The 12,593-nt window shown below is 41.0% G+C and overlaps 1 protein-coding gene across 4 annotated transcripts in view; it reads left to right on the top strand.

The window, feature by feature from the left end:
- Positions 1 to 12,593, top strand: part of ZNF395 (zinc finger protein 395) — a 51,569-nt gene that overhangs the window by 7,551 nt on the left and 31,425 nt on the right. For all 4 annotated transcript variants that reach the window (XM_070932193.1, XM_070932192.1, XM_070932195.1 and 1 more), the window contains exon 2: positions 9,257 to 9,509. In XM_070932193.1, the coding sequence (XP_070788294.1) occupies positions 9,267 to 9,509 (243 nt within the window). In that variant the 5' untranslated portion in view covers positions 9,257 to 9,266. The remainder of the gene's footprint in view (positions 1 to 9,256; positions 9,510 to 12,593) is intronic.

Genomic DNA, 12,593 nt, shown 5'->3' with positions numbered 1-12,593 from the left:
ATTGTTAAGAGTATATTCCTTTGGCAGTGATCTGCAAGAAATTATGCAGAAATGTGGATTGGGGTTTAAGCAAGCAATGGGCAGGGCCAGACCCAGAAGTACATTTTCAACACCCCCATTTTCCCCTCTCTCTTTGGCATCAAAGCCTCTCTCTCCTCCTTTCCTTTCTCTTTTGCCTTTTCATTTTCCAGGCAATAACGTTGGATGGGTTGCTCTTGCCAGAGGTCTGACCTGCATGTTTGCAATAAATGAGCTTTGAAATTTCCATGTGGTTTTAGTGCAACATGCTGCCCATCCTCGGACTAGCCAGATGCTGCCCATAACATTTGTGAGTCTGATTGGAAACAGCACCCCCTTTCTGTCAATTGGCACTCCCTGAGCTGTCCTGGAAGATTTGGTAATTCCTTTTTTTAAGAGGACTAACAGAGTCCACACATAGAACATTTCTAATTCTTTTCTGCCCCCCCCCCCCAAGGTCTACCTGTCTTGATTTTTGTGATGACATTTGTCTTTTGCATTAATGAAGTACCAGGTGTGTGCGCATATTTGCATGTGTGTGTGAGATCTGTATTCATTTGGGATTGAGAGAGCTGCAGAATTTGACCAGTAGGCTTACTGATGGAACTTGGTAACTGGTTTACACATTACATGATACTGCAGGTTGTGGATCACTCTATTGCAGAAAGCCAGCTGTTATTTTAAGCATATTGTATGAGCTATGTAATCTTATTATTAGCATAGCTAATAATTTTTTAAAAAATATATAGTAATCTGTTTTGTCTGAATTTGGATATACCATATTGTGTGAACCAGTGGTAGGTTTCAAAAATTTTTATTACCGGCTTTGTGGGTGTGGCTTGGTGGGCGTGGCATGGCTTGGTGGGCGTGGCAGGGGAAAGATACTGTAAAATCTCCATTCCCTCCCCACTGCAGGGGAAGGTTACTGCAAAATCCTCATTTCCTCCCGATTAGCTGGGACTCGGGAGGCAGAGAATAGATGGGGACAGGGCCAGTCAGAATTTTTACTACCGGTTCTCCGAACTATTCAAAATTTCCGCTACCAATTCTCTAGAACTGGTCAGAACCTGCTGAAACTCACCTCTGGTGTGAACTCCATAACTATCACTTCTGGACTTTGAAAACCTGGGCAACTGCAAGATGACAGCAAAAAGATAAAAGAAAAATGCCACTCTTTGTTGCCCTCTACTGGTTTTCCGGGTTTCTGCAGCCCAGAGGCGGTAACCCTAGTGAACTCTTGTTTTGTTCAAAGCTATCTTTGCACTTGGATGTGATGGGAAAAGCAAAAGGCTGGTGAATCTATTTTAGCTTTGTCTGTATTATATGCGGTGAGGCTTTATGGTTTGACTGCTCTTTTCCAGCCTGAACTGGAGATGCTGAGCTGGGAATCTATTGCTTCTGTGTGAAAAGGATCAGCTCTAGCACCCACCCAGTTCCTGCAGGTTTTCTACCTCTTGCGGTTGAAGTCGGTTGAGTGCAGGGCTGATTGAGTTCAGTGTGACATTGTAAACTTTTCTTCTCTTGGAATAGTCTTGAAATCTGGTTCACTCTGCAAGGGGAGGTGGGAACAAAGCCCTCCTACCATGTCCTCAATTGTCACTTGAACTTTGAAAATAAAAGGGATCTCCCTCACATCAGGGGATTCTGCCAAACCACTGTATAAATGTGCCTGAACAATGACAGATAAATTGTTGCTGGGGAGATATTATAAGTGTGAGGAGTAATGCCACCAGTGCCTTCCCAAGGAGAGTATATATACTTTCCTCTTTCGAATGTGCCTTCTCCAGCTCTCCATGATAAACTCATACCTGCCTCCAGGCAAGACTGCCACTCCTCCTCCTTAACAGACTTCTCCTTGCAGGAATATGCTGAGAGTATCTGATTTAAATTTGCAGCTTTTAGACTTTCCTTCTAAAAAAGCTCCTAATCCCCTGTTTTTTCCTTCTTGGAGAATCTCACTTTTAACCCTTTGGTGCTGCCGGATTCTCCCCAATGCAAGGCTGAGGCAGTGGGAGCTGCTGCCCTTTAAAAACCAGAGGGAATGACTTTGAAGTTGGGAGGGTTAAGCTTCTATCAATCCTTATCCTAATTGTGTGTTGAACTGTGCTTGTAATCTGTACAAATATAACTAAGAGGCTGAGGTGGCAGAAAGTCCTAAAGAATATATACCGGGCCTTATATTCCAGATAAATCTGCATAGGATGGTCTTGCAACTTTGCTGCACATGTTTGCTTTAGAGCAGGGATCTCCAACCTTAGCAACTTTAAGCCTGGCGGACTTCAACTCCCAGAATTCCACAGCCAGCAAAGCTGTTGAAGAGCTTTGCTGGCTGGCAAAGAGTTGAAGTCCGCCAGGCTTAAAGTTGCCAAGGTTGGAGACTCCTGCTTTAGAGGCAGCCCCATTGCTGTTCGGCTGTAAAAATAACCCCTCTTGCACCAAAAGCCCCCTATTTTCAACCAATCTCAGCGAAGGATTTATTAGGTGGTTGCTGTCAGCCTCATTCCCCCTCCCCTCCCATTTCTACCATCTGGGTTTCATGATTACGACCTGCCTTACAGAGCCCCTTTCTGGGAAAGATGGGCGGTTTAGAAATAGGAAATATAAATAAATTTTAAAAATGTAATCTACCTTTAACATTCAGTTGTTCCTCTTATTAATGTTCAATAGCAGATGTAACAGCTTTATATTAAAGCAAAAGACATTCTCTTAAAAGATCAGATAGGGATACGGGTAGTCCTCGATTTACAACAGTTCATTTAATGACCATTCAAAGTTACAACAGCACTGAGAAAAGTGACCTAGGAGTGTTTTTGATAGTTATGATCTTTGTAGCGTCCCCATGATCATGTGATCAAAATTCAGGTGCTTGACAATTGGTTCGTTTTTATGGCCATTGCTGTATTCCAAGGTCATGTGATATACTTTTGTGACCTACTGACAAGCGAAGTCAAGGGAGAAGCCAAATTCACTTAACAACTGGGTTATTAACTTATCAACTGCAGTGATTCACTTAACGACTGAGGCAAGAAAGGTGGTAAAATGGGACAAAATTCACTTAACAAATGTCTCTCACAACATCAGGGCTTCATTGTGGTCATAAGTTGCAGACTACCTCTACTTGACCTGAAACTTCAGATAACCCTGAGAACTTTGTGTAATGTAACCAAAAGGAAAATTGTGAAATATAAGGGGAATAATCACTTTAAATGTTCATTTGAAATGCAAATCAAATTAAATCAAATGTTTGTCCTAGGCCTATCTTAGTTTTGGAGTGCTATTTCTATCATGTTTCTCAAAGATGAAATATGGCCCTTGGCCTAAAAAGATTGCATAGCTTCCTTCAATTTTTTTTCACTATGATTGATGCCTACTATAGTAATATTTTATATTGAAGTCGAATATAGCTTCCTTCAACATTTTTCATCCTTAAAACTGTTGTAATCCAAAGATAGGTCAGGTTTTGGTTGGCTGAGGGGTTAGTTTTGGTGGTGCGTAGGTATGCAAAGTGGATGGAGAAGTGCCACGCAAGGGTGGCCTAGTAGTTTTTATGTTTTTTCTTTCTTTTTCGCTGTTTTTTGAAATGGATATCCCCCCCCCCCCCATAAAGCTCACTTTATGTTTATGCTAACACCTCAATGTTTCCTCAAATTTAGCAGATTACAGAAAAATTTCTGAGTTGCAAGTAAGAGATTCTGATGTTGTACACAACTTAGATTGACACCCATTGCCAAAAATACGAAATAGGGGTAAAATAATATACATTGATATAAACACTTTAAATATTAAATATAGATATTTGGTTTTCAAAACTGCCCCTATTTCTTTAGGCAGTCACCCAGGAATGCATCCATTGGATAAGATGATTTAAAAACAAAAGAAAGCATTTATTTGCAACTTCTAGAAAATTTTTAAATGTCAGTTTTTGGATTTTACATTGCTAGTTGAATTATGTAGAGTTTGCAGTTTGGGATTTTAATTTGGAAGAACTATTAGATTAAAAATTATGGGTGGCATGGTGACCTAGAAGTGGAGCTCTCACCTCACAATCGGGAGGCTATGAGTTCAATCCTAGGTAGTGGCAGATATTTCTCTCTCTCGGCGCAGTGAGTAATTGTCTGCTGCTGCGAACTCCGTGTAGGTGTCAGGAAGGGCATCCGGCCAGTAAGCGCTCAGCTCCATTCAGTTGCCCTGACCAGGGTGGGTTCTACTTACCTTTAGTACCGGTTCGCATCCTGCCCGTGCACTCTTCTGCACATGGGCAGAAGCTTCTGGGCATGTGCAGATCACTTCTGATGATGTCTGGGTCAGTGGGTGGAGCCTCCCGCTGGTTTTACTACCGGTTCTTACAAACCGGTCCAAACCGATGGGGGGGGGGACCCACCACTGGCCCTGACTCTACCCCAATGCAAGGGATTACAATGTTGTTAAAAGGAAAAAGATTAACTATGTGACTCAGTTTGAAAATTGACTTAAAAATAAGATTCATAGTTTTAGATAATCTGTACTGTTAAAGGATACTCGCCAGATGTTTTAGATTTCAGCCCTTGTTGCTAGCTAATATAATTGTTTTGGTATATGTTTTATTTCCAGTTTTTCTTCAACAACCTACATTTTTTGTGGACAGTGTAATGACTGGGTTAACATATTTTTCACGCAGTGCTCACAGTAATAATACAATTGCATATACATAATTTTTACCTTCCAACTTCTAACCTTAATGTGCTCATTATAATTGTAATATATTCTTTTATATACTTATTAACTCCTAACATGTTAATATTATAGATATCACTCAGTGTTCCACCACATTTTCAATAGCTCAATTTTCTAGAAAGTTGCTAGCTAATATAATTTTGTAGAGGAGTGTAAATTGGTGTCATTAATTTGGGATCTGTTGAAGTTCGTCTAACTTGGTTTCAGAAGAATTAGATGGCAACCATCCTATCTTGTGGGATCATCCTTGTTGCAACTCTGTGGAGAACAGAGTGGGTTGAGGCCTTTCTGGTATGCAATAGCTAATCTTATCCATTTACCCATTCAGTGATCCATATCTTACAGGTAAGTTTGCCAGAAAAAAAATACCTTGTGTGCTGAGAGTGTTGAGTCTGGAAATGAAAAATAGAATGGGAATCAAGAAGAAAACTTGGCCAAGCCCCCTTTTTTCTTAACCTGCTCCCCATTTTTTTCATTGAGCCTACTCAAACATCAAAACAAGGTGAACATGACTACAACTCCTCAAATGTCAAGAGGATTTTTTAAAAGAAAACTTTTACCCCCTTCCCCACATGTAAATAGGTAGTATATCCAAGAGAGAAATTCTAACTTGTTCTCCTAGTTCTGTTTTTGAAGAGGATAAGTATAACAATTATTCCAAACCATATTGCTAAATCACAAGGATATGAATCTCAGTCAGAAGGTAACTATTGTATTATGATGAGCAGCCTTTAAAGTTATAGTTGTTGTAACTACTTCTTAAGCATTCAAGCCTGTGATTTCACCCATTTCTTAACTTGTCAAAGCAACACTATAATGAAGGCAATGCATCTACCAGGCTGAATTGAAGCAACCTCATTGCACAGATGAAATCAATAAATAGGGCTTGCTCAGAGCCAATAGATACTTTCAGCTGATTAGAATAATTTGCAATGTTCCTTTTTGTTGCATTAACCAACCTGCCTTTTGCAGGCCAGCTTGCTCTCTGAATTAGAAAAAACTAGTGCAGGTAATTCTCGATTTATGACTGGTTGCTTAGTGACTGTTCAAAGTTATAATGTCTATGGAGATTCTCAGTCATCCAGGTCACGGTTGTCCTAAAGGTACTTTTTCAAGAGGTAACTGGACTTTCTGGTTTTTCTTTGAAGACGTTTCGCTTCTCAACCAAGAAGCTTCTTCAGCTCTGATTGGCTGGTGGAGAATGGAAAAGTATCTCCAAAAAGTATTACAACCCAATTCTGAAGGTCCGGTAACTACCCCCTAGTCATATGACTGTAATTTATGACATTTTTGCCAAAACCCAGCACTTGCTACCCATTTTTTTTTTTTTTGGCAAAAACACCCCATAGTGAGCAATTTGTTTGCTTGACAACCATGGATTCATTTAATTAACCATGGTGATTCACTTAATGACAATTGCAAAAAAGGTCATAAAATTAGGTCAGTCAATATAGGTAACCCGCTTTATGCCCATCATATTTAAGACTATAATGGACAGTAGACAAATCAAAGACTACCTGTAATTCATATCCAGATTGTCTGTAAAACCTTATCCTGAATTCCCTCAGTTAGCTCTTTCAGATGTTTTCCAACCAGCTGGCTACAAATTCCTGGAGTTTTAATCCCAGGATATTTGAGGGTCCAATTTGGGTTCTAGTCCAAATATGAAAGAGAATTAACTGAGATGATCTGAATGAAGTCTGTATATACAAATTAAAACATGGAGCTCAAATTTCTGCTAAACTCTGGAGGGAGCAGGTGGCTTACTGGGTACAGAACCTGATGCCCCCAGAATCACAAGCAACCTCTCTCTCTCTCTCCCTCTCTCTCTCCCCCCCCCCCTCTCTCTCTCTTTTAGAGTCTGCCAAAGTATAATGTTAATGGGTCAGAATAGGAAACTTCTGGGGAAAAAAGTGACTGTCATTTATCCTTGCTTGCATGATTTTTGCATCGTACCATTTTTGTTTCATGCCTTGGGGCAATGATCTGGTGGTTGCAACTTGGATTTTTCTCAGGTTATTAATATCTAAAATGTAATGTAACATGCTAGTTTGACAGAAATAATTCTTGGAATTTCAGTTTGGCAAAGTGCTGTGAGGGGGGGAGCAGCGGGGGGGGGGAGAATTTAAAACAAGACAGACTGTGTAGCTGAAAATCTACCTGCCTTGCTGTCTGCATAAAGCTCTTTGTCTCTTCTTTCTCAGCTTGATTAATTTCCTAAATTTCCTAAACAAATGCTGTGGTTCAGGCCAGATTGGAAATTGCATGCGCACATTGAGAACAAATTAAAATATTCTCATTCCTTTAAGTTCAGATATATAGGAAATCATTGTGATGTGTGTGAGCTAGGCATTTCACACATGTCCTGAACTCATTGCTTTGTTGTAATTTCCAGGAGTGAGTTCTGGATTCAGGTGAATTCCAGGCTTCCTATAATCAGGAGCCCCCAAGCTTTTTGTTTAGGCTAAGGTCCCATGTTTTGCCTTTAAGGAAGTTCAGTTCAAAAAGAAATGGGAAGAGCCAGAATAAAGCTGAGTTTGAGTCCCTTTACATTTCCTTACAATTAAATCTGGTTAATAGGATGACTCCTGCTAGGTACTTAATAATTTCCATCTTCTGTCACCTTTATTAGATTATACCAGATCTCTGGGATCCTTTCCCAGAATTTATAGGAGCCACGTACTGCCCAGGAACCCCACGTTTGCTCCTCTGATATAGATTATCTGTGCCCAATGGTGGGTTGTATCGTAAGCATTTCTTTTTCAACAGGCTGAATTCTGAGTGCAACTGTCTGTTTACACAGCAGTGGCTTGCTGAGTTCTGAAAAAGCCATTCCTGAGTTTTGGGGCTAGAGCTTCCTGTCAGTACTGCCCCTTGGGACATGCGTGGGTATTGGTTTTGCTTGTCTACTCTGTTCCTAAACTGTCTTTTGACACAAAGCCCTCCCTAATTGATGCAAAACACAGAAATCTCTTTCTTTCTCGATTCTTTCATTGCAGAAGCTCAGCGCTGCATGTCTACACAAGGGAACTTTCTTCTCTTCCTCCTCACTACTTTAACTGCAAAAAAACCCAAAAAACCTGTTTTAACTGAAAATACATTCCTGGCTTGAACCCTTGTGTGGATGCAATTAGAGAGCAGTACTTTCTCGGGGTGAGATCTGTTCCTTGCTTGATTCTAGGCCAAATCGTTTCAACAGTCTGACATGGCTGAGGACTCCCATTTGGTTATATAGTGATAGGGCTATAGACTTTTCCAAAGCAAACTTGCAGACCTACTGAAAATGCCTGCCCTCAGTGCCATAAAGGATTTGTAGCCCCACATTCATTTGGGCTATCTTAGGCAGTGGTGAGTTCCTACGGTTCCGCCGAGCCGGTAGCAGTGACGATATGACATCACCGAACCAGTTCTGGCCGCCCCCACCCCTCCCACCCACCCCCGCCTTATTCTTACCTTTTATTTGACTCCACCCCCAATCTATTGCTGCCTCCTGAGTCCCAGCTGATGGCTAGAGGGAAAGAAACTGTTTAAACTCTTGTAGCGGGGCTTCAAAGGGCCGCCCCTACAGCTGATCAGTGTTAAAAGAAAACAAATGAGTAGACCGGTGCCTGCAAAAATAAATGGGTAGACCAGTGCCTGCAAAAATACATGAGTAGATCAGTGCCTGCAAAAATAAATGGGTAGACCAGTGCCTGCAAAAATAAATGGGTAGATCGGTACAGCTCTGCAAGCAGTTAAAAGCTTGGTAGACCAGTACCTCTGCTAAATCCTAAATAATTGTCATATGACCATCAGGCACGGCCACAAAATAAGCCATGCCCACAGAACCGGTAGTAAAAAAATTTAGAACCCACCCCTGATCTTAGGCGAATGTTGGCTGGTACATGTTGCAGGAATGTTGTGGCCCTTCAGGTACTATGGGCTTTGCCTGTATTTTCTCAGAGCTTCTGTTGCCTGTAGTTGGCATCTAGGAACCATAAAGTAAAAAAAGGTGTATGTGTGGAGTACTTGTGTGTCTGGATTTCCTTATAAAAGGCTCTGCTTCCTTAGGATGGCTTGAGTGTTGTGCTTGAGAAGTGTGAAGCCGAACTGGCAAACTGTGGTCTGTCAGCTCTTTACTGTATAGCTCCAAGCACCTGCTGTGGCTGCTGCTGCTGAACATCAAGAGACATGTTTTTAGCTATTCTGGTAACAGAAATGCAAAAATAAAAAAATAAATAAATAAAAATGGAGTTTACATTCTAACTAGGGTTTCCATGAATGCCCCCAGTACCCCCAAATCTAAGGAAAAATCCAAAAATCCTGGCCTCACCAAATAGATGACATGATCCTGCCCGTTTTGCAGTATTGCCCTGCCAGGCTGAGACCTCTGTGTTTCCCCCACTTTAATAAAGTGTGACCCTTGGCCAACGCTGGTGGTTTGAGATTCCTTTGCAGGCTGTACTATAATTCATGCTATCAATTGCTCATCCTTCCAGTAATTATTAATTATAATGAATGTCCTTTCCTTCTTTACTGATTGCAGTGTGTCCGTGATGGCGAGTGTGCTGTCCAGAAGGCTGGGGAAGCGGTCCCTGTTGGGCGCCCGCATTTCTGCACCGCCTTTGCTGGGGGATGGGATGCTGATGACAGCTCAGGTTCATCCCCTGCAGCCAGAACACACCAGAGCATCTTCACATCAGAGCACCCTTTCATATGAGGATGGACACTTCAAGGAACACGTTGAAGCCTCTGGCAATCAGAACCAAAATTGGCCAGTGCTACAACCTGGCCAAAAGGTACTGAATTTGATGCTGATGACTATAAACCGTCTTTCATCTCAAAAATGCTGGTATTAAAAAGAAACACAATTCTGTAATAACAAGCCATACAGGTTTATTCAGTCAACAAGCAAGAAAATAATTTTCTTTTCTTTTTTTAAAAGTAAAATGCCTAGGGAAACTGGAAAAAAAAATGGGTTGAGGCAGAAAAATGAGCAGGGTTGCTATTGATACCAGTTGCATCACCCTTGAGACATGTTCCAGAGTTAGGGTGCCATTGTGGAGAATTCTGCCTCATTTATAATGTGTAAAGTATTTCTTAGGCTGATGGTACTTGGAGAAAGTCTTAACCAATGGATTGAATAACGAAAGGCTTGCTGTTTGATATATTTTGGTCTCTAAGCCATTAATTTGGACTTAGAAATTAAATAGGAAACTAATTTAATTCCTTAAACCTTGGGGTAGATCAGTTTTTCCTAGTTTGGTATCCTCTAGATATGTTTAGACTACAATTCCCAGAATTCCCCTAGGTTGGAGAAACCACCTCAGAGTTTTACAACTGAAATCCTAGTAGCCAAATTCTTTAGGAGCTGAAGTCAATGAACAGGTTTCAAGGGCAACAGCCATACAACAAATCAGTGGGTGTTATGGACTTTTGTTGAGCTAATATTTACAGACGTATCTGCAAATATAAAAAAATCAGGGTTTTTTTGAGGGGAAGGAAACTATTTTATTTCTGTACCAACAAACATTTCATGTCAGGCTTCACAGTTTATTTGAACTGGAACAAGATGCCGTCCTGTCTCGCTGCTGTGTAAATGGCTCACCCCCATCACATCACTTTGGCCATACAGGCTGAGGTAATGTGAATTATAGGTAGACATATCTGAAGTATGTAAATCACATCTGGCTCAGTGGTGGGTTTCACATTTTTTTACTACCGGTTCTGTGGGTGTGGCCTGGTGGGCATGGCATGGCTTGGTGGGCGTGGTTTGGTGGGCATGGCAGGGGAAGGATACTGTAAAATCTCCATTCCGTCCCCAATCCAGGGGAAGGTTACTGCAAAATCCCCACTTCCTCCCGATCAGCTGGGATTTGGGAGGCAGAGAATAGATGGAGGCAGGGCCAGTCAGAATTTTTACTACCGGTTCTCCGAACTACTCAAAATTTCTGCTATCGGTTCTCCAGAACTGGTCAGAACCTGCTGAAACCCACCTCTGATCTGGCTGTCCTAAACCAATGATGTCAAAAGTTGAGTTAGTCTTTATTTCCAGTCTTCCTATATTACCTGCACACAGCCAGTGTATTATAGGTAGTTAAAAGCACCAGACTAGAATCCGGGAGACCGTGAGCTCTATCCTGCCTTAGATATGAAGGCAGTTGGTTGACCTTGGACCAGTCTCTCTCTCTCTCCTCCCCCCCCTCCCCCATCTAGCAGATCTAGGAAGAAGAAAGCAATGGCAAACCACTTCTAAAAATCTTGCTGAGGAAACTGCAAGGATTTGTCCAAGCAGTTGCCAGGAATCAACACTACTTTGAAGGCCCAAATGAATAAATAAATGTAAATAAACTGCATTCTCTTGTCAGTATATAAAATATTTAAAACACATTTAAAATACCTCCCTAAACCATATAAAGCAATGTAACAATGGTAATGTGTAGTTCCCACTTGCACTATTATGAATCCTCAAGCATGGAGGTGAATTGAGATATATTTTTGGCTTGTGACTAAATTATAACAATGCATTCTTTATTTCCAGGGGGAGGGTATTTCAAAGAACGGGTGCAACAACAGATGAGAGACCCTCTTCCCGATTGATATCCCATTTATAGATCTGATATGATACTGTGTAGAAATAATGGACAGCGATTTTGCACATTTGTAAATGAATCAAGTGGAACAGGCTATACTTACAGTGCTTTATTCATTCGATATTCCAAAAGATAAAGGATAAGTTTTAGTGTCACGTGTCACTGGGGATTTAATGTACTCTAAAATTGCAGATTTAGATGCATATGGTAGAATTTCCAATGAACTTCCATAGATTTAAGAGCTTGATTTCATATCGAGTCGTTTTGTATTCTCTCCTTTGCTATTATGCAAAGTGATGCATGTGATATTTGGGGGAAAAAAAGGGGGATTACTTAAAATGTGGCATGTTATCTCCTTTCCTTGGGGCTAATTTCCTGTTTCCTTTATTAAATGTCAAGGACAGGTTGCTTTTCCAAATGGAAAATACTGACTGGCAGTGATGGGCATCAAGCCCAGGCTTTCTGGAAGGTCCAGCTTGGGGAAGTTTAGGTTAAAAAAAAGTGTGAAATTAAGGTGGCATTAGGGGACGACGACACAGAGAGAAACGTTGGGTGGCATTGCGGAAGAAGAGGAAATGTGAAGTAATCCTATTGTGAATTTCTATAAAAATAATTCTAATTCCAAGTCTTTTGTTGGAGTTAGTGGACTATAAAAAGAATGCATTCAAAACCACTCATCCACAGACTCAGCATACCCAGTGCCTAAAAGTATTTGGGAGCTTTATGAAACAAAAATATATCCTCAAAAGCTGACCAAATGAAAATAGGCTTTCCCCTCAGTTTGTAAATGCCAACATTGTTTTGCTTAGGTGAGTTGCTATTTAGGGCAGGGACACACCATTTGGGGGGTTGCATTTAATAGTTGGCTTGCTAGGTATAAGGTGCAAAAAATAATGTGTATTTATTACATAGGTGAGTGCATTACTTACACTCATTTAACTGAGTGTAACCATCAGTTAAATCAAATTAAACTAAATACATTATTGGTTGCTCCCTATATACCTCTCGTTGTCATATTAAAAATAAAACGAGAGACAATTTGGAGGGGCTCTGGGGGTGGTGGTGTCTAAGGCTTTTGTGGTATATATGGCCTGATTCAGAAAGTGCCACAACAGCTTTCAGGATTGTGTGGGTAGATTCTGCAAAATCCCAGCTGCATATCAGCCAAGGCTAAACAAAACAAACAGTTCAACCAACCAGCAAACTTTGGCTGAAATATGACTAGACGTCCCCTTGGGAGTTCTACCATTGGAGTTGTTCCCACTCCTTCTGCAGGTGGGTGATGTTCTA

The sequence above is a fragment of the Pituophis catenifer genome, unplaced genomic scaffold, assembly GCF_029215685.1.
Source record: "Pituophis catenifer annectens isolate HBS135680 unplaced genomic scaffold, rPitCat1.0.hap2 SCAF_1, whole genome shotgun sequence".
NCBI lineage: Eukaryota > Metazoa > Chordata > Lepidosauria > Squamata > Colubridae > Pituophis > Pituophis catenifer.
Note: the sequence above shows the minus strand (reverse complement) of the source record. Positions and strands in the feature narration are given on the sequence as shown.